Below are 23,126 nucleotides of genomic sequence, written 5' to 3'. Positions count from 1 at the left end.
AAATGGAAAATGAAAGGTGGATCGGCGATGGCTAGAAGACCGGTGACGCCGAACGCCGCCGAACAAGGAGAGGAACCGACTTCGGCGGAAGTCGTGACAGGCTCATACCCAGTAGGGGAGAGTGGGATAAGTTGAGCCACCTTTGTTTCCAGGAAACCATACACAAAATTAATCATTTGACCAAATATTTAGGAAGAGGTCATCATTTCATGGAGTCTGTGAAAGAAGAAACCACATGGAAAAAGTGGTGAGCAAGTTAGGTCCAAAAAACAGATTTCCACCAACTCAAATTAATTTATTGTGTTATGGTATTCAAAGTCAAGGTCGTGACAATTGCAGTGGGGTCAAGTGATCAAATTAAGATCCTGCATCTGTATACATCAGTTGGGGTCTCTATAAGATTCAATACGAGGTCCTAACCCTAGCATGAAAGTGCATCCTTGTAACTGTGGGCTAATATAGTCAACAATGTTTGCCTTTGGGTAAGTTGAGCCAATAGTTGAGCCAATGGGAAGTTGAGCAAATTGAAGTGTTTTCTATCCAAGTGTAATGCAAGGCATTATTACTGGGATAACAGGGCCTGGCCTTCTAGGAGTTCCTCTGTCCAGTGTCTGTGTTATTTTGCCCATCTTAATCGTTTCTTTTTATTGGCCAGTCTGAGATATGGCTTTTTATTTGCAACTCTGCCTAGAAGGCCAGCATCCCGGAGTCGCTTCTTCACTGTTGACGTTGAGACTGGTGTTTTGCGGATACTATTTAATGAAGCTGCCAGTTGAGAACTTGTGAGGTGTCTGTTTCTCAAACTAGACACTCTAATGTACTTGTCCTCTTGCTCAGTTGTGCACCGGGGCCTCCCACTCCTCTTTCTATTCTGGTTAGCGACAGTTTGCACTGTTCTGTGAAGGGAGTAGTACACAGCGTTATATAAGATCTCCAGTTTCTTGGCAATTGCTCGCATGGAATAGCCTTCTCAGATCAAGAATAGACTGACGAGTTTCAGAAGAAACATAATGTGCTAACATAATTGCAAAAGGATTTTTTATGATCAATTAGCCTTTTAAAATGATCAACTTGGATTAGCTAACACAACGTGCCATTGGAACACAGGAGTGATGGTTGCTGATAATGGGCCTCTGTACGCCTATGTCGATATTCCATAAAAAATGTCTGATCAAATTGATGTTTATTTAATGGACAAGAAATGTGCTTTTCTTTCAAAAACAAGGACATTTCTAAGTGACCCCAAACTTTTGAACGGTAGTGTATATTTAAAATATAAATGAACCATGCAACAATTTCAAAGATTTTACTGATCTACAGTCCATATATGGAAATCAGTCAATTTAAAAAAGAATCTCTAGCCCCCCCGTCTCATTTGGGTGACATGTCTGGTGAGTATGCAGACCATGGAAGAACTGGGACATTTTCAGCTTCCAGGAATTGTGTACAGATCCTTATGACGTGGGGTCGTGCATTATCATGCTAAAACAAGAGGTGATGGCGGCGGATGAATGGCACGACAATGGTTCTCAGGATCTCATCACGGTATCTCTGTGAAATTGCCATCGATAAAATGCAATTGTGTTCGTTGTCCGTAGCTTATGCCTGCCCATACTATAACCCCACCATGGGGCACTCTGTTCACAACGTTGACATCAGAAAACCGTGCACAATTTGAGAGATATAAGCTTTTTGTGCGTATGAAACATGTCTAGAATCTTTTATTTCAGCTCATGAAACATGGGACCAACACTTTACGTGTTGCGTTTATATTTTTTTTCAGTGTAGATCAATCATTGATCTTTTGAGAGCGAAATGTTGCTACCGTGACTCAAGAGGGAAAAACAACTATAACTGCCATGGTATGATATAGCGATCATAACACACCCACATCGAACCACACCTTCAAGATGCAAATCTCGTTTTTTAATGAGCAGCAGAAAAACACATGCAGGATTTTGGAGTTCCGCTCCCCTTTAAGTTGTTCGTCTCATCTCGTGATAAACATTTAATTTCAAACAGCCCCTGTTAGCAACATATGCCGATATCCTCACTACTGCACAATGTAATTAGTTTGACTTTTGGTCGTCTGTGGAAAGGGTGGGGAAGGGAGGTGAACAAGTATTTTTCTCAATAATACCTTCTAAGTCCTCTGTGTGGAAATCTCTCTGCCATTCTCAGCTTAATCCAAAACCCACAAATATATCAGGGATTCCAGGGATTGTTCCAGGAAAAATAATATCCAAATAATTTCCAAAATCATGTAGGATGTGTATTTGGATCATGAGAGAAATGTAAAAGTCAAGGAGAAAAGGTCACCTCTCTAGTTTATATTTGAAATAGAGAAAAGCTGATGTTTTTAGAGCCTGAGAATGTGTGTTGACCAGCATGAGCATCAAATTGAAAGGTTGAGATGTTTTGATTTGTAGATTGATGTTGAACCCGAACGAACCGTTGATGAGTTTTCCTCTGGCTGTAACTTGGCTAAAAGTGCTTGATTTCTAAAAATGACCATCTGATGTCAATACTTTTGATTTAGCAGATAGCCAGCCATCTTAGCTGTAACTGTAGCTGTCCCCTCTCTTTCTGGAGAGAAAAATCTAATCTGCTGTGCTCATGCTCTGATGTGAGGTACCAAATGTATGCCTTTGTAGAAAGCGTACCTTCCTAAAGCAGAGTTCTGTAGCATGCACATTTAGTTCTGTTTATACCCTCAAAAGGAACATCCTTAACTTGGTAATTGAATGTAAATGTTGTAAATGACTCTACTGCTGCTTTCCAACTCCCCTTAGCAAAGCACATCATGCTATTTCCATGGTGCCGCATTTCAACAGTGACAGTGCAGACTTGCAGGTGAGACAAGTTTCCACTTCTCATGCCACCTGCTGATAGTAGACTCACTCACTACCCATAATGACTTGGACACAGGAATACATGAGTATGGGCTATTTCACTTTTGCTTACAGTAGAGGTTGTTGTGAATACTAGCCAGGGATCTATACCTCTACTCCTCCTTCCTTCCCTGCTGCTATTCTGCTCTTGGTGTTTTTGTACTTGTTTCCGGCACAGCAAGAGCAGCAATTCCCCTTCTCTGTGTAATCAAGTAATGGATTTTCTATATGCTGCGTACAGAGTATTTCCGAACCATCACAACTCAAAATGTCACCCTCTGTGAGTCAGCTTTTTGATCACATACTGTACATACGGTAACTCTTATTTTCCTCCACTCCATTGAGCAATTTACAGTCTCCATTTAGCCCAGCCAAAACCCATCCATTCTGCCCTCCCTCTCCCCTGCATCTCTCCTTATTTATATGCAGGATTATTGGCCTGCCCCAAGAGGGGAAATATCATCTCAGCCAATGTGATGGCAGATTCCATCCACTCTCTGTCTCTCCACACTGACCCTACTACTTATCCCTCACAGCCAGACATGCCAAACGCTCTGCCTTCCTCCATTCTTTCAGCAAATGAGTTCACATAAATATTGTCAGACTGGCAAACAGAATTGAAAAAGCCTCTCAAACTCTTTAAAGGCTCAAATGCTCTCTCAAAGGAATGTGTTACTCAACTCAAACATGTTGATTGTACAGTACATACAGTATGGACTTTATGCTATAGCTTATATGTACTGCACATATTATGCAACTACTGTACTATCTACAGTGAGGGAAAAAAGTATTTGATCCCCTGCTGATTTTGTACGTTTGCCCACTGACAAAGAAATGATCAGTCTATAATTTTAATGGTAGGTTTATTTGAACAGTGAGAGACAGAATACCAACCAAAATGTTATGAAATTATTTGCATTTTAGTGAGGGAAATAAGTATTTGACCCCTCTGCAAAACATGACTTAGTACTTGGTGACAAAACCCTTGTTGGCAATCACAGAGGTCAGACGTTTCTTGTAGTTGGCCACCAGGTTTGCACACATCTCAGGAGGGATTTTGTCCCACTCCTCTTTGCAGATCTTCTCCAAGTCATTTGAGTTTCGAGCCTGACGTTTGGCAACTCGAACCTTCAGCTCCCTCCACAGATTTTCTATGGGATTAAGGTCTGGAGACTGGCTAGGCCACTCCAGGACCTTAATGTGCTTCTTGTTGAGCCACTCCTTTGTTGCCTTGGCCATGTGTTTTGGGTCATTGTCATGCTGGAATACCCATCCACGACCCATTTTCAATGCCCTGGCTGAGGGAAGGAGGTTCTCACCCAAGATTTGACCGTACATGGCCCTGTCCATCGTCCCTTTGATGCGGTGAAGTTGTCCTGTCCCCTTAGCAGAAAAACACCCCCAAAGCATAATGTTTCCACCTCCATGTTTGACGGTGGGGATGGTGTTCCTGGGGTCATAGGCAGCATTCCTCCTCCTCCAAACACGGCGAGTTGAGTTGATGCCAAAGAGCTCCATTTTGGTCTCATCTGACCACAACACTTTCACCCAGTTGTCCTCAGAATCATTCAGATGTTCATTGGCAAACTTCAGACGGGCATGTATATGTGCTTTCTTGAGCAGGGGGAACTTGCGGGTGCTGCAGGATTTCAGTCCTTCACGGCGTAGTGTGTAACCAATTTTTTCTTGGTGACTATGGTTCCAGCTGCCTTGAGATCATTGACAAGATCCTCCCGTGTAGTTCTGGGCTGATTCCTCACCGTTCTCATGATCATTGCAACTCCACGAGGTGAGATCTTGCATGGAGCCCCAGGCCGAGGGAGATTGACAGTTCTTTTGTGTTTCTTCCATTTGCGAAGAATCGCACCAAATGTTGTCACCTTCTCACCAAGCTGCTTGGCGATGGTCTTGTAGCCCATTCCAGCCTTGTGTAGGTCTACAATTTTGTCCCTGACATCCTTGGAGAGCTCTTTGGTCTTGGCCATGGTGGAGAGTTTGGAATCTGATTGATTGATTGCTTCTGTGGACAGGTGTCTTTTATACAGGTAACAAGCTGAGATTAGGAGCACTCCCTTAAAGAGTGTGTTCCGAATCTCAACTCGTTACCTGTATAAAAGACATCTGGGAGCCAGAAATCTTTCTGATTGAAAGGGGGTCAAATACTTTTTTCCCTCATTAAAATGCAAATCAATTTATAACATTTTTGACATCCGTTTTTCTGGATTTTTTTGTTGTTATTTTGTCTCTCACTGTTCAAATAAACCTACCATTAAAATTATAGACTGATCATTTCTTTGTCAGTGGGCAAACGTACAAAATCAGCAGGGGATCAAATATTTTTTTCCTCACTGTATATACTCCTAAAGGCCAGCATTGTGGCCAGATTTTACTATCATAGTAAAATATTTTCAGTCTTGTTTGGTTCTTGAAAAGCAAACTGTCCGGCCCATGGTCTGGCAGGGATGTGGTGGATCACTGCTGAAGATGAAGAGTGGGGATCTGAGCCCATTGGTTATTATCACTGGTCAAAATCTCTGGTGGGAAGGTTATGGTACTATGGTAATAATCCCTCTATATACATGATGGCAGTATGTAAGATCTACAGGAGTAAAGATATTAAGATATAATCACAAAGAACAAGGGAAAGGTTTGTTGGGTTTGAGGATCAGATACTGGACTTTTCCCAGCTACAGATATAATATATCCAGTCAATTCCCCAATGCAATAATTTCCTAAACTCAATAGTCTGGAAAGCCCATACAAAGCCAGACAAAGACCTTTAAACCAGCCCCAAAGCGCACACTCACAAAGCACTAACGTTATGTGCTGCTGCTTACCCTCCATGGTCCTAGTAACTGTCTGTGTATCCAGATCATTACCTTATTTACACCACCCCCCGATCACCAGCAAATGCAATTACACCACTTTTTACACCACTTTTTACACCACAATTACACCACAGATTCCTTTTAATTGACGTGCCTCTTTAGTAGTGTACTGTAGTCTATGGGAAATGGGGTGACTTAATTGAAATCCTGCATAAATAATGATTGCCTGTTTACTATATTCCCTACTGCTACAGTAGGACCATAACATGTATCTGGTGACACTGTAGAACATTCTGGGCTCTAAATCAGATGTGATCTGCAGATCCGCTCTCTAATGATACTGTACGTCGTCCTCCTCCACATTATTATGTCATGTCCTGAATTTCACCCAAAGTTTTTGGGACCTGGATCCTTGGGGCCAAGAAATGATTTAGAACATTAATGCACAGTGTAAGTGCATTTAGGCTAGACCTTTTGTCTAACTTTTACTTTCATGAACTCATATTCAGGAACTATTGTGGAATATTTGTCCATTCTTTGGGACCTGAAGCCAAGAGAATAAGATTTGGCCATTGTGAATGTAAACCTTCATTTGACTTTAGGGAACCATAGTGGGATATCTGTCCAGTTACTATGTATTGCAAATAGAGATAGACTCTCAAATAGTGTTCTACTTATTATAGGCTATTTTTCTTTAAGTGGTGACTTGCTAACTCCTAATCGGTGGTATTAATTTCTACTAGAAGAGTTAAGATGATGATAATTGTTGTATGATGTTTATCTGATGATAACAGACCTGGTTTCAAATAGAATCTGATTGTCTGGCTGCTGGCAATATGGAAACAATGGAAGAGTCCCAAATATGCAAATCCTGCCCATATTATGGCACTCCCGACAGGCTCAATCAAATGCTCAATGTATTATTTGAATGATGGATGATGGGTTACCTGGACTGTGCCAGTCAGCACGGACATTGCCTCCCCTGTCCCTGACTGACTGACTTCGCTATTCCATCCTGTCTGACTGACTGACTGACTGACCATGCTGGTTGACCATTCCATTCGCTGTGTCACAGTAGTGACGCACATGGAAACCCTGCTCTGTGTCTCTCTTCTGCACCAGCGAGAGGAGTGGAATGCCTGTGTGAGCTCAGGGTCTGAGAGATAAGCTCCAGTCTACCCACTCACTCCTCATCCGCGTCCTGTCTAGCCTGGTCACACATCTGTTTGTGCTATCTTGCCAACTCCTGTGTTGAGTTGGCAAGACAGCATAAACAGATCTGGGACCACCAGGCTATGTCCTGTCCAGTTGCTGCCTGTACAACAGGAAACCCCAGACAGACAGAGAGTGACTGATATTGTTTCTGTCTGACTGCTCTGTAACCCCCACATCCACCTGACTGGAAAACATTAGACAGCACTTCCTGGAACTCCAGAGGGGGGGTTAGGGATGGAAATGGTACGTGTGCGTGCGCGTGGACGCATGTATGTGTTTGTTTGCGTGCGTGTGTGTGGTGGGGAAACGAGATGGGGGGAGGGGTGGGGGGGTTCTTTCCCTCTCAAAGGTAATACCACTGATTGCACTGACTATGTCACTGTGTCATCTCAGATGCCAACGGTTGTTCTGACACTTGTCCTGCCTGACCAGCCCCGGACAGCCCCGGACACTAATCTGTTATCACTCCTTCTCCTGTCCCCCCCATGGCTGTAAATTAAAGACTGGCTGGGCCAGGGGCTGCCTTCCCTTTACAATGCACCCTGTTACCTCTTGGCTGCTGGCTTGGCTGGCTGGTAATGCTGGATGGTGTCCAGAAGCCACTCAGGTGCATATCCCCTGGCCTGCTGTGATTTTAAACCTAATCTTCATTAAAAAGATAGCTATGCACCAGAGTGCATTATTGTGATGAAGTACTCACACTTGAGTACTTTCGGATTATCGGGAGACTGACTGTGTGTTATTAATTAATTAATCAAACAATTACTTAATGTAAATATAGCAATTACAGGAGAGCATTTCAGCAGGATTCAAGGTGATCAAAAGTGGGGTTACTAACAATGGTTCTCTCTGTGTGGATGTGTGTTTTCTGGTGTCAGCAAACCACAAATTCTCCACTGTTGAATCAATTCTGAGAGTGTTAAATGTAACACTATTCCAGTGTCTATACGGGTCCACACTTTTCAGTGTTTAATTAAAACTTTGCTTAGTGCAAGGCCTTATTTGCATATTCCCCAGTGTGCCTTTCGAGTTAATTATAGACATGATTGTTTGCATTCATACATTTTTGGTCCTGTGGCCATCACCAAGTGAGATCCTAAGCGAATATGTTTCTATTCAAATTGAAACTCATGGTTTACAGGCCACATCAGGCCTGCAAGTCACATTATGCTCTATTGCAAAGGGATTTGTATTTTGGGGGGGGGGGTCCAACCAGAATGGGGATATATAGAAAATATATCAAACATTTTCTTAGCAGTCTGATCCAATAGAAAAATATCAATACTTGTGTCAAAATAAAAATATCACGTGATTGATGACATTTAAAGATTTGTACATTACTCAACCAACTTATAGGGTGTCGGAACTGACAAACCTCTGCTGAAAGGGCATTGTTTTTATCAAGATAGCTCAGGGCGTAGAACCACACAACAGAGGAATCCACAGTATATTGAAATTGCAGCACACTAGTATCAAATCTTGAAAGAACCTATTAAGATTCCCCCTCCCCCAACAGTGATTGTAAATTATCTCTAGTTTTTATTGGTAATTATCGAATTATGGATCCACATTTTTTTATACAGTTCATTCGGAAAGTATTCAGACCCCTTACATTTTGTTACGTTACAGCCTTATTCTAAAATGTATTCAATTTTTTCCTCATCAATCTACACACAATACCCCATAATGACAACGCAAACCCTGGTTTTTAGAAACCTGAAATATCACATTTATATCGCTGAAATATGAAATATCACATTTACAAAAGTAATCAGACCCTTTACTCAGTACTTTGTTGAAGCACCGTTGGCAGCGATTACAGCCTCGAATCTTCTTGGGTATGAAGCTTTTTCAGCACAGGAAAAAAATGTATGATATGTATGAAATTGTATGAAATGTATGCATTCACTACTGTAAGTCGCTCTGGATAAGAGCGTCTGCTAAATGACTAAAATGTAATATGTAAGCTACAAACTTGGCACACCTGTATTTGGGGAGTTTCTCCCATTTTTCTCTGCAGATCCTCTTAAGCTCTGTCAGGTTGGATGGGGAGCATCGCTGCACATCTGTTTTCAGGTCTCTCCAGAGGTGTTTGATCGGGTTCAAGACCAGGCTCTGGCTGGGCCACTCAAGGACATTCAGAGACTTGTCCTGAAGCCACTCCTGCATTGTCTTGGCTGTGTGCTTAGGGTTGTTGTCCTGTTGGAAGGTGAACCTTCGCCCCAGTCAGGTCCTGAGCGCTCTGTAGCAGGTTTTTATCAAGGATCTCTCTGTACTTTGCTCCGTTCATCTTTCCGTCGATTCTGACTAGTCTTCCAGTCCCTACCGCTGAAAAACATCCCCACAGCATGATGCTTAATGGTAGGGATGGTGCCAGGTTTCCCCAAGACATGACGCGTGGCATTCAGGCCAAAGAGTTCAATCTTGGTTTCATCAGACCAGAGAATATTGTTTCTCATGGTCTCTGAGAGTCTTTTAGGTGCCTTTTGGCAACTCCCAGCGGGCTCTCATGTGCCTTTTACTGAGGTGTGGCTTCCATCTGGCCACTCTATCATAAAGGCCTGATTGGTGGAGTGCTGCAGAGATGGTTGCCCTTCTGGAAGGTTTTCCCCTCTCCACAGAGGAACTCTGGAGCTCTGTCAGAGTTACCATCGGGTTCTTGGTCATCTCTCTGATCAAGGTCCTTCCCCCTGATTTCTCAGTTTGTCCGGGCATTCACCTCTAGGAAGAGTCTTGGTGGTTCCAAACTTTTTCCATTTAAGAATGATGGACGCCACTGTGTTCTTGGGGACCTTCAATGCTGCAGAAATGTTTTGGTACCCTTCCCCAGATCTGTGCCTCGACACAGTCCTGTCTCGGAGCTCTACAGACAATTATTTTGACCTCATGGCTTAGTTTTTGCTCTGACATGCACTGTCAACTGTGGGACCTTATATAGACAGGTGTGTGCCTTTCCAAATCATGTCCAATCAATTGAATTTACCACAGGTGGACTCAAATCAAGTTGTAGAAACATCAAGGATGATCAATGGAACAGGATGCACCTGAGCTCAGTTTCGAGTCTCATAGCAAAGGGTCTGAATACTTTTGTAAATAAGGTATTTCAGTTTTTTATTTGTAATACATTTTCAAAAATGTCTAAAAACCTGTTTTCACTTTGTCATTACGGGGTATTGTGTGTAGATTGATGAGGAAAACAATTATTTTAATCAATTTTAGAATAAGGCTGTAACGTAACAAAATGTGGGAAAAGTCAAGGGGTCTGAATACTTTCCGAATGCACTATCAGTCAAAAATGTGGACACACCTACTCATTCCAGGGTTTTTCTTTATTTTTACTATTTTATACATTGTAGAATAATAGTGAAGACATCAAAACTATGAAATAGCACATATGGAATCATGTAGTAACCAAAAAAGTTATAAACAAATCAAAATATATTTTATATTTGAGATTCTTCAAAGTAGCCACCCTTTGCCTTGATGACAGCGTTGTACACTCTTGGTGTTCTCTCAACCAGCTTCATGAGGAATGCTTTTCCAACAGTCGTGAAGGAGCCCACATATGCTAATACTTGTTGGCTGCTTTTCCTTAATTCTGCGGTCCAACTCATCCCAAACTATCTCAATTGGGTTGAGGTCGGGTGATTGTGGAGGCCAGGTCATCTGATGCAGCACTCCCACTTAAACAGCCTGGAGGTGTGTTTTGGGTCATTGTCCAGTTGAAAAACAAATGATAGTCCCCACTAATTGGTCTTTTGACCAATCACATCAGATCTGTTCACATCAGATCGTTTTCAGAGCTGATCTGATTGGTCAAAATACTAATTTGTGAAAAAAATATTAGAAATGGACTTGCCTGTCTAAACTCAGCCTTTGAAACACTGGCTACATTGTATTTCTAACGTTGAGCCTAGTTGCTTTCAACCACCGACCTCTACTGGACACTTTATTTACCAATTTACTTAGATTTTTTTCAATACATAGCACCTGGACGGTAACTCGGCAGGTAGGGTCGAGGAATACGGAGCAATCAGACACCTTAGGCGCAGAATCGAATCTTGGCTAAGTTTGGAAAATAATTTTCTGTGAATCCCCACTATCTGCACATTGTTAAAAATAATTTGTTTCATTTAGTTTATCCTATGATAATATTTTGTATTCAGCATCTTAAACAATACCACAGATGCAGTTTTATTTATTTTTTTAAATTGTGAACCAGGAGTCAGAAAAGGTAAGCAGGATGTGGAATGCAAACCCAACATTATTACTAACTTTAGTTTATAAAAATTCACATCTATCCATTGTACCACAACGTTTTGATGAATGCAGGGGTGAAAAGTGTCTGTATAAACATCAAATATATAGATATAGAGACATATATTCCCACTGTAATCAGCCTATACCCAACAGTTTTATGTTTACTGTTCTGATATTGTATATTCTGTATGACGTCTGTATTCTGTTTGTATATTGTCTATTGCTGGCAGCACTTTCTCACTAAGACAAATACCGGTATGTGTAAATGTACTTGGCGTATAAAGGTGATTCTGAGTCATGCTGATATTTATTTCTTGACCAGCAGATCTTGACTAGTCACTAATGTGCATTGCGTTTAAAGCTTTGAGAAATGAACTGTCTTTTGGCACAATTTGGAGAAAGCCCCATAGGCTTCAGAAAGCCTCAGTTTCCAATCACTAGGGATATCCAATATTTGTACAAACATTTATTGACCTGCAACCGGCATTCAGAATGACTGCCAGGGTTGGGGAGACTAAGATATAGCATTACCTAAAGCATCTAAACTGGAACAACCATTTCATTAACGGGTACAATCATTCCAACTAACAGATTGGATTAGTTTAGAAAAATGTTACTTAAATTTGAGTAGCATAAGATTAACTAATCAATCAATTTATTCACCTGCAATCTGCATTCAGAATGACTGCCAGGGTTGGGAAGACTAAGATATAGCATTACCTTAAGCATATAAACAATAATAACCTGCAATAGAGCATGCTGGGAAATATGTTAATGATGGGCATGGTTTTGGCTCAACTTTTGTTATTAACACCAACACTGGTGTTCTTTTACACCACTGATTGTTAATTAAACTCTTTGCTGAGTTAATTTAACACTTGAATCAACACTAGAAATGTTACACTGAAAAATCAACACTTGTTAACACTAGCCAATTTTCTGTGTAGAAACATGAATGTTTTAAGTTAAAAGTTTGGGTTAATGACTTTGGCCCGGCCTTTTAAACTTGGCTGTCACTGCCAGCTTTATTTGGCCGCCTGCAATCTAAACCCTCTTACTGTGGCTTCTCATCCAAAACGACATGATTTGGCCATGCTCTCAATTCACTATTGTGAAATTGTATTTCTTACCATATGAGAAAAGACATGCTTTCAGCACAAAAACCTCTGTGTTACAAAATGTTATGTAGTATCATTTCTCTTGTTCCTCAACATAAAGGGGGCCTTTATGAGAGAAAGCCCATTCTACTTGGCAGCGATATTTCTCTTTCTCTCCAAAGCTTGTGTTTCACATTATTTACACTTTGCTATAAATGAGAGCCAGTCTCCAGAGGCTGTGGGGGGGAGCACCTCTGAGAGGCATTCAAACCCCCGCCCCCCCAGCTCAGACCCCCTACAGGGGGCTGATTTAGTTCCTCCCAGAGCTGCCTGTGTGTGAATGGACCATGAGTTGAGCCGTACGGCATGGAATACAAAGATAAATTAGGATTGAGGGAACGCTGCAGTCATCCCCATCCCTGTTTCACTTTCACTCGCGCTCTCTCTTTCTTTTACACTCTCTCTCTCCACCTTACACTCTCTCTCCCTCTCTGCCGTTCTCTCTCATTTCTGTTTCTCCCTCCATCCCCCTCCCTTTCCCTGTTTCAGTAGCCTCTAAAATGGGGAGTTGTCATTGTCTATCAAAGGCTTGGCAAGTCAGACCCAGATAACTTTAGAGTCAGGAAGCGTTTGTCCCAACTGAGGGATTTAAATAGTTTATCTTGACTATTCACTCACAGTTTGTCTTGTTTGTGCTTTCCTTTGACCTTCTTTTAAATTATGAAAAACATATGGTGGCTATCATCACTGAGGATAACTTTGTGATCTATGAATACCATGAAAGAAGGCTTGTTGAGAAAAAAGCGGTCGATCAAAAAAAAAATGCATGGTTTGAATTATCAGACTGTCAAATAGGCCTATCTTCTGTACCTTTCAATATCACTATTTTATATTATTATTCATTATTTTATAACAATGTATATTGTATACATTATTGCTTTGGCAATATTGACACTGATTTTCATGCCAATAAAGCAGTTTGAATTTGAGAGAGAGTTACCATTTTAATGTTATTATTTATTTTTATAATCACTTTTTTGAATATCACTATTTTATATTATTATTAATTATTGATGCAATGAATCTGAGAGAGAGTCAGTTCCATTGTGAGGCATCTTTATATGAAATGTGGACAGTCAGACCACATCTGAAATAGACTCGTATTTGTTTTCTCAACTGTGCCAGGCAAGCTCAATAAAGCACAACTAATTTCAAATACTATTTGAACCCAGGTCTGGACAGTCTGTGTTCCAGTGTCACTGTTCCAGCCAGCCTCCCTTTCGCGGTATTGTATTATACTGTACTGGAACTGTTCACGTATTAGTTGGCTCGTTTCGCACACAGATTTATGTCATGGCTATGTGCGCAGGGACAAGCTGTAGTGAAGTCATGGTAAAAGGGAGGTGACTACTTAAACGAGGAAAGTAATTTCATACAGTCCATATGGGTTTTATTCAGTTGGACTGGGAAGGAGAATTTTAATGTATGTGGGGGCTGTGAATGGGAGATGTCCCAGAATCTCACTTCAACTCCAAACATTAGTCATCTTAATGGAAACGGATTGACCTTAAACACATCCGCATCTCTCTCATTTCTCTCTCCTATTTCTCTCTCCCTTTATTTATTTCTCTCTCTCTCCCTTTGCTTTTCTTCCCCTATAAGTAATGAGAATAAGAGAATTTGCATGAATATGTCCCATATGACCAATAGGTGTGACCTACTGTATATGCTGTCTTTGTCATGTTCTGTCTGTCTGTTTCGGTTTGTACATACAGTACATGCACCCCCAAACATCTTAATATGTCAATCTGTAATGCATTATGATAAGTCATTTTTAACCTTTCATTTCATCACTGTCTTTGTTCATATACAAGTAGGTGTTAAAATCTTAAAATCTTCCATGTGATAATACATCATTTAGGAGTGTATGGCCTCATAATGTCTGTAACGGAGGCATCCACTGTAAAATGTACAGAGAAGTAAGTGATTATAGATTTTTCATGGCAGCCTGGGATCTTGGCAGAGCAGAGGCTAGTCTAGTGGGAATTTCACTGGAGTTCACTTGACCTGACTGATAGAGAACCAATGCGAAGGTGATTAATGGGAATTTAAATGACTGGCTTTTTCTTGCTCTCACTCATGCTGAGTATTTAGGTTCTTATTTTTAAGCACAGTTTGACTGAAGGCCAAACCATACTGTCTGCAGTCACTCTGTGTGCCAGCCAATCTGACCTGGTATTTTTATAGCTTTTTAATGTTTTACCGGAACTATTTGCCGTTTTATTGTGATTTTTCGCAAATATAAGAATTTACGACAGTGTTATTATTAAAAGAAAGCGTTCTAATGGCCTTGCTATATATAGAAATGTGGCATTTTAATTTATGATTATATTATCAAAAAAATAATGAATATAAACTGAGTTCTGAGCTCCTTGCTTTATATAGAAGAAGCATATTTGAGTGCTGATAAAGTACGTTTCTGTTTCTCTGTGTTTCCGGCCTCATCAGCAACTTTTCATCCACAGAGCCCTACTTTAAGAATGCTAATCCACGCTGTGCCCCTGAGATTGTCTGAGGCTTGGCAGGCACACCCTGCAAAGTGGCCATCAATGGAGAAGTGCTTTAAGAGCCCAGAGGGGTGTAGGATTTCCATTCCAAATGAGCCGAGACTCTTTGTTTGTGAGTGTGTGTTTGTTTGTAGGTGTGGATGTGAGCCAACTTGCCAGTGTATCTTGTGTGTGTGTGTGTGTGTGTGTGTGTGTGTGTGTGTGTGTGTGTGTGTGTGTGTGTGTGTGTGTGTGTGTGTGTGTGTTGTTCATGGGGTTATACAGTAGCCTACTTTATCTCTTCTTGCCCAGGCTGTGCAGTATTCTGTGCCCTCTGGGGTTGCTAGAAGTCAGTGTAGTGTCACCAACACAGCGCTCCCTTTGTGTCTGTCCACTGACGGGTTGCTTTGTGCTGGAACGTTCCACGTGCCCCAGACCATTGTCATCCCTGGTAACAAGAACCCCCCTGTGTCTGTGTTGCTGTTTGCTGATTATTTCAAAACAAACAATAAAAGCCTTTCAGACAGCGTCCTGCTCACGCGGGGGATGAATCAGTAAAAGCTCTTCTTATTAGAGAGAGAGAGAGAGAGAGAGAGAGAGAGAGAGAGAGAGAGAGAAAATACCAGTCAAGCCCTGTGGATCCACTGAAATGCCATGCAACTGAAGTCTGCCCTGTGTTTCAATGGCCACAGTAACACAGACACAGTGTCAACCAACCAGCCATCACAATAAAAAAGGGATCTATGAATGGATGATTGACCCCTGATGATGACAATCACAGCATCATATTAACACAGCATCACAACTGAGCTTCAATCTGAGTGTAAAATTGTTTCTATTGAATCGTGAGGACATTACAGACATTAATCAAATGCATTACCACTTTTACTAGTGGATTTTCATTAAAAAAATAAGAAGAAAGAAAGCAGAAGGCTGAATGTGTGTTTTGATTATATTTTCCAGGTATTCAATCAGGATCTAAGAAGTCTGGAATCCCTGCCCCCAGGGAGATCCCCCCCACCATGTCCAGAGACCGCGTGTCGCTCAGGGACCAGTTGAGGACCTCCACGAACAAGAAGATGGTCCCCAGCACCAGCACCTCCAGCCTGGCCACCCTAGCAACCAAGCACCAGCGCGGATCCACCACCACAAAGCCCAGGATAGACGCTGAGGGCTCGGAGAGAGGCTTCCTGGAGTGCCAGATTAAGGAGCTGCTGGCTGAAGCCAAGGCGAAGGAGTTTGAGATCAGCAAGCTGAGGATGGAGCTGCAGCGCTGCCGGGGGAAAGCCTCGTCGTCCTCACCTCACAACACCCCCTCCATTCCACCTGAGGGTGCCCCCGAGCAGGGCCAAGGCCCATCCCAGCAGGCTACAGACGCCCAGGCCCTGGTTGGGGAGCTGAGGGAGAAGAACGGGAAGTTCCAGAGGGAGCTGGCGGCTCTGAGGGAGGAGAACCAGGTCCTGAAGGAGAAGCTTTTCTCCCTGGAGTCCTCGCCTGCCTCTCCTCTGTCCAACAACACTACCACCACCACCAGCCCCTCCAAGCACTCCATCAACGGCCTCCCTTTAGACAACAACACCACTCCCCCAGCCAAGTCAGCCATACCCAGCCCGCTCAAAACCTCAGTCTCCTCCAGCAGTGACATCACCAAGGGCTCGCCCTCGCCAGACTCCTCAGAGTTTGAGAAGATCCCGTCGCGGTCTGACTCAGTGAGCAGCAGCGATGGGGGCTGTGGTGGTGTAGGGGTTGTAGGTGTGGGGAAGGGTCAGGGTCGCGACCCCTCAGTGGAGAGGCTGACGGAGCAGATCCAGAAGATGGAGGAGAGTCAGCACAGCACGGCAGAGGAGCTCCAGGCCACACTACAGGAGCTGGCTGACCAGCAGCAGGTGGTCCAGGAGCTGACGGCTGAGAACGAGCGCTTGGCCGAGGAGAAGGGCCTCCTACAGACGTCGCTGCAGCAGCAGAGGGAGAGGGTGGAGCTGCTGGCCCAGAAGAACGAGGCCCTGGCTGGGAGGCTGCAGGAGGCAGCCCAGGCCCAGAGCGGGGACGATGACCGGGCAGCCGAGCTGGAGCAGCGCTACACTGACCTGGTGCAGAGCTCTCGCTTCGAGAGGGAAAAGCTGGTGGACATCCAGCAGCAGCTGACGGGGAGCTTGAGGGCCCTGGAGCAGGAGCACCAGGAGGCCCAGGGGCAGGTGAGGTCCCTCAGAGAAGAGAGGGACGGCCTCCAGTGCCAGGTGGAGAGGGAGGAGGAGGCCGGGGGTGAGATGACACGGGCGGCTGAGGAACACAAGGCGGCAGCGGACGCCCTGAGGGTGGAGAACGGACGGCTCAAAGCCCAGGTGGACATAGAGAGGCAGAAGGTTGGGGAGCTGAAGGCCATGCAGAGTGCTGGGGACAGCACAGAGTTGCAGAGGCTGCTGAAGGTGGCCCACGCTGAGAGAGACAGACTGGAGGGGGAAGTAACAGGGCTGCGGCAGGAGCTGCTACAGACCCAGACCGACACTGAACACGCCCAGGGACTGCTCTCCAAGGTGGGTGGGACACCAAGCCATATAGAATAGGATAGAGTAGAAACTTTATTTCTCACCAAAGTGGGTGGGATACCAAGCTACAACTTATCCTCTGGCAGTCTGTAGCCCTAAATCATCCTTTTACCTTCTTCAGTGTAGGCTGTAATTTATGGACCTTGTGATGTATTATTCTACAGCAGTGGTCACCAACCTTTTCTGAGTCAAGATCACTTTCTCAGTCAAAATGCAAGCCGAGATCTACTGCTCAGATTTTTTCTTTTTTTAATGACACAAGCCACAAATAATAACAACGCAAGCTTATCAAATGTGAATTTTATGGCTTATAAAACCTTTGAACAAAGACAGGGCTGAATAACAACTTAAACATGAATTTACTCATAAAAACATCAGCTCTTTGCTGTATTCCTTGAGTCTCTCTCTAGTCTTTGTCTTAAAGTCTTATTATCAACTTTGCTGTGCGTTGGAGGCCTATTTTTACAGTCTATGGCGCAAGGAAACTGTGCAGACACGGATCTGGGCTATCTGATTGGCCAGCTGTAGACCTATACTGTAGGTGCACTTGATTTGCTCTCTGGGCCTGCTGGGAACACCTTGCTTTCCCTGGCTGTAGGGCTTCTGAATCAAGTGCACCTACTGTCAACAGCGCAAAACAAGTAAAAAAAATAGGATCGCAAGTCTTTATCGCTGGGTTTTTTACAGAAATGTTTGGTGATTGACTAGGAATGGCTTGGAGATCACGATTGATCAGTTGGTGACAACTGTTCTACAGTATGTACAGGCACCTGCCAAAATAAAGGAAACACCAACATAGTGTCTTAATAGGGTTTTGTACCACCACGAGCCAGAACAGCTTCAATACACCTTGGCATAGATTCTACACGTGACTGGAGCTCTATTGGAGGGATGAAACGCCATTCTTTCGTGAGAAATTCCCTCATTTGGTGTTTTATTTTGTTGATAGTTGTGGAAAATGCTGTCTCAGGCACCGCTCCAGAATTCGAGTGTTTAATTGGGTTGAGATCTGGTGACTGAGTGACCATGGCATATGGTTTACATAGTTTTCATGCTCATCAAACCACTCGTGCCCTGTTGATGGGGGCATTATCATCCTATGGGGGCATAGCCATGGTAGCCAAAATAATGGCCTGCCCAGCATTTTTATACATGACCCTACGCATGATGGGATGTTAATTGCTTCATGAACTTAGGATGCACAGCTGTGTGGAAGCACCTGCTTTCAATATACTTTGTATCACTCATTTACTCAAGTTTTTCCATTATTTTGACAGTTACCTGTACATTGCATTCGGAAAGTATTCAGACCCCTTGACATTTTCCACATTTTGTTACGTTACAGCCTTACTCTGAAATGTATTAAATTGTCTTTTTCCCTCATCAATCTGCACACAATACCCCACAATGACAAAGCAAAAACAGGTTTTTAGATTTTTTTGCAAATGTATAAAAAATGTCAAACTTAAATATCACATTTACATCAGTATTCAGACCCTTTACTCAGTACTTTGTTGAAGCAACTTTGGCAGCGATTGCAGCCTTGATTCTTCTTGGGTATGACACTACAAGCTTGGCACACCTGTATTTGGGGAGTTTCTTCCATTCTCCTCTGCAGATCCTGTCAGGTTGGATGGGGAGCGTCTTGTCAGGTTGGATGGGGAGCGTCGCTACACAGCTATTTTCAGGTCTCTTCAGAGAGAGTCCGGGCTCTGGCTGGGCCAATCAAGGACATTCAGAGACTTGTCCCGAAGCCACTCCTGCGTTGTCTTGGCTGTGTGCTTTGGGTTGTTGTCCTGTTGGAAGGTGAACCTTCACCCCAGTCTGAGGTCCTAAACGCTCTGGAGCAGGTTTTCATCAAGGATGTCTCTGTACTTTTCTCCGTTTACCTTTCCCCCGATCCTGATTAGTCTTCCAGTCCCTGCCCCTGAAAACATCCCCACAGCATGATGCTGCCACCACCATGCTTCACCGTAGGGATGGTGCCAGGTTTCCTCCAGACGTGACGCTTGGCATTCAGGCCAAAGAGTTCAATCTAGGTTTCATCAGACCAGAGAATCTTGTTTCTCATGGTCTGAGAGTCCTCTAGGTGCCTTTTGGCAAACTCCAAGCAGGCTGTCGTGCCTTTTACTGAGGAGTGGCTTCCATCTGGCCACTCTATCATAAAGGCCTGATTGGTGGAGTGCTGCAGAGATGGTTTTCCTTCTGGAAGGTTCTCCCATCTCTACAGACGAACTCTGGAGTGCTGTCAGATTGACCATCGGGTTCTTGGTCACCTCCCTGACCAAGGCCCTTCTCCCCCAATTGCTCAGTTTGGACGGGCGTTCAGCTCTAGGAAGAGTCTTGGTGGTTCCAAACTTCTTCCATTTAAGAATGATGGACGCCACTGTGTTCTTGGTGAGCTTCAATGCTGCAGAAATGTGTTTGTACCCTTCCCCAGATCTGTGCATCGACACAATCCTGTCTCCGAGCTCTGCAGATTATTCCTTCGACCTCATGGCTTGGTTTTTGCTCTGACATGCACTGTCAACTATGGGACCTTATATAGATAGATGTGTGCATTTCCAAATCATGTCCAATCAATTGAATTTACCACAAACAGGTGGACTCCAATCAAGTTGTAGAAACATCTCAAGGATGATCAATGGAAACAGGATGCCCCTGATTTCAATTTTGAGCCTCATAACAAAGGGTCTGAATACTTATGTAAATAAGGTATTTCTGTTTTTAATTTGTAATACATTTGCAAAAATGTCGCTTTGTCATTATTGGGTTTTGTGTGTAGAGTGATGAGAATTATTATTTTTGAAATCCATTTTAGAATAAGGCCGTAACAAAATGTGGAAAAAGTCAAGCGGTCTGAATGCTTTCTGAATGCACTGTATATACAGTATGCTGTGTTATATCAAATCAAATCAAATTTATTTATATAGCCCTTCTTACATCAGCTGATATCACAAAGTGCTGTACAGAAACCCAGCCTAAAACCCCAAACAGCAAGCAATGCAGGTGTAGAAGCACGGTGGCTAGGAAAAACTCCCTAGAAAGGCCAAAACCTAGGAAGAAACCTAGAGAGGAACCAGGCTATGAGGGGTGGCCAGTCCTCTTCTGGCTGTGCCGGGTGGAGATTATAACAGCACATGGCCTAGATGTTCAAATGTTCATAAATGACCAGCATTGTCAAATAATAATAATCATAGTAGTTGTCGAGGGTGCAACAAGTCAGTAACACAAGAGTAAGTATCAGTTGGCTTTTTCATAGCCGATCTTTGAGAGTATCTCTACCACTCCTGCTGTCTCTAGAGAGTTGAAAACAGCAGGTCTGGGACAGGTAGCACGTCCGGTGAATAGGTCAGGGTTCCAGCAGGTCTGGGACAACAGGTCTGGGACAGGTAGCACGTCCGGTGAACAAGTCAGGGTTCCATAGCTGCAGGCAGAACAGTTGGAACTGGAGCAGCAGCACGGCCAGGTGAACTGGGGACAGCAAGGAGTCATCAAGCCAGGTAGTCCTGAGGCATGGTCCTAGGGCTCAGGTCCTCCGAGAGAGAGAAAGAGAGAATTAGAGAGAGCATATTTAAATTCACACAGGACACCGGAAAAGACAAGAGAAATACTCCAGATGTGACAGACTGACCCTAGCCCCCCGACACATAAACTACTGCAGCATAAATACTGGAGGCTGAGACAGGAGGGGTCAGGAGACACTGTGGCCCCATCCGATGAAACCCCCGGACAGGGCCAAACAGGTAGGATATAACCCCACCCACTTTGCCAAAGCACAGCCTCCACACCACTGGAGGGATATCTCCAACCACCAACATACCATCCCGGGACAAGGCCGAGTATAGCCCACAAAGATCTCCACCACGGCACAGCCCAAGGGGGGGCGCCAACCCAGACAGGGAGACCACGTCAGTGGGTGGGTCTACTCCTGGATGATGATTGGTTAAAACCGCATTCCAACCGCTGTCTATTCCACAAGTTACCACCGGCTAAAGCTATAATGTTGAAATGCCTATTCACTCTGTTCCATCTCACTGCGCAAACCCACTGTCTTGTCAGCCCAGCAAGGCAATTTATAAACTTGATCTCCACTATAAAAAGCATCTAGACATTATCTCCCATTTCTTTTAAAACTAGCATTTGTTTTTCAACAGCAGAGATTTGTATAAACCTTATTGTCTGTCTCTCCAACATTTGCAACTTCGTTTCCGTATTGAAATTCGATCTCCAGCTGTCCCATAGTAATGAACATGTCGGGACGAGACATACAGCTTTTCTCTGCCAGTCTAAATCATGAATCAGCTGGCATTGTTTTTATGGATATATACAAAGAAATGTCAATAGAAAACAGGTAAAACTAAACAAAATGCAGCTAGTTTGCAGTCTTTCCAGCATCAGTTTGAAGGGATTGTATTAGATGTGTTGTTGGCTAGCTCCTCTGAACAACAATGTCCTGACCAGAGCACATTTACTATGCCAGCTGAAATGCACATCATTAGCTTGTTGTTATGGATGTATCCAAATAAATGTCACTAGAAAACAGCTTAAACAAACACAAATGCAGCTACCTTGCTGTTATTCTGGCTGCACTGTTTGACATGATTGGAAGTTAGCCGTAGTTGGCTAGCTAGCAAGCAAGGGATAAGAATTTTGCCAGCCAGTATGGCAATGGAACATTTAGAACAAACGACTGGGTTTAGTACAGAGCAAAAAGACTTAACGACTGTTTCGCGTCTCTGGCATCCGAACAGAACCAACGTCCAGCCAGCTTGGGTAGCAACCTTAGATTTGTGTCGGGACTATATACTATATATGCAAAAGTATGTGGACACCCCTTCAAATGAGTGGATTTGGCTATTTCAGCCACACCTGTTGCTGACAGGTGTATAAAATCGAGCACACAGCCATGCCACTCCATAGACAAACATTGGCAGTAGAATGGCCTTACTGAAGAGCTCAGTGACTTTCAATGTGGCACTGTCATAGGATGCCACCTTTCCAACAAGTCAGTTTGTCAAATTGGTGGGAACGTGGAAACGTCTAGTGGAAACGTCTAGGAGCAACAACGTCTCATTCGCTAAATGGTAGGCCACACAAGCTCACAGAGCGGGACCAGAGAGTCCTGAAGCGCCTAGCGCATAAAAATATTCTGTCCTCGGTTGCAACAATCACTACCGATTTCCAAACTGCCTCTGGAAGCAACGTCAGCACAAGAACTGTTAGCCAGGAGTTTCATGAAATGGGTTTCCATGGCCGAGCAGCCGCACACAAGCCTAAGATCGCTATGCCAAGCATCGGCTGGAGTGGTGTAAAGCTTGCCGCCATTGGACTCTGCAGCAGTGAAAATGCATTCTCTGGAGTGATGAATCACACTTCTCCATCTGGCAGTCCGACGGACGGATCTGGGATTGGCGAATGCCAGGAGAACACTACCTGCCTCAATGAATAGTGCCAACTGTAAAGTTTGGTGGAGGAGGAATAATGTTCTGGGGCTGTTTTTCATGGTTCGAGCTTGGCCCCTTAGTTCCAGTGAAGGGAAATCTTTTTTTTTTTTGTCCTAAGACAATTACAGTTTCAAGATACAATACTTGCAAATATGTACAGTTCAATAGGGAGAAAACAACACAAAAACTAAATTATATAACAAAAACTAAAACAACAGTATACTAATGAATAAGGACAAAACCAAACAAATGAAAAACAAATAGGTTTCAGTATTTCCAAATTCAATCAGCCTATT

General features: G+C 43.4%; 1 protein-coding gene across 6 annotated transcripts in view; it reads left to right on the top strand.

Annotated features, from left to right (window-relative positions):
* Positions 1 to 23,126, top strand: part of specc1 (sperm antigen with calponin homology and coiled-coil domains 1) — a 176,501-nt gene that overhangs the window by 90,190 nt on the left and 63,185 nt on the right. For all 6 annotated transcript variants that reach the window (XM_029700414.1, XM_029700413.1, XM_029700417.1 and 3 more), the window contains one exon: positions 15,801 to 17,371. In XM_029700414.1, the coding sequence (XP_029556274.1) occupies positions 15,801 to 17,371 (1,571 nt within the window). The remainder of the gene's footprint in view (positions 1 to 15,800; positions 17,372 to 23,126) is intronic.

Source organism: Salmo trutta, chromosome 19, assembly GCF_901001165.1.
Source record: "Salmo trutta chromosome 19, fSalTru1.1, whole genome shotgun sequence".
NCBI classification, from domain to species: Eukaryota; Metazoa; Chordata; class Actinopteri; order Salmoniformes; family Salmonidae; genus Salmo; species Salmo trutta.
The sequence above is the reverse complement of the archived record's forward strand: the minus strand, read 5'-3'. Positions and strand labels throughout refer to the sequence as shown.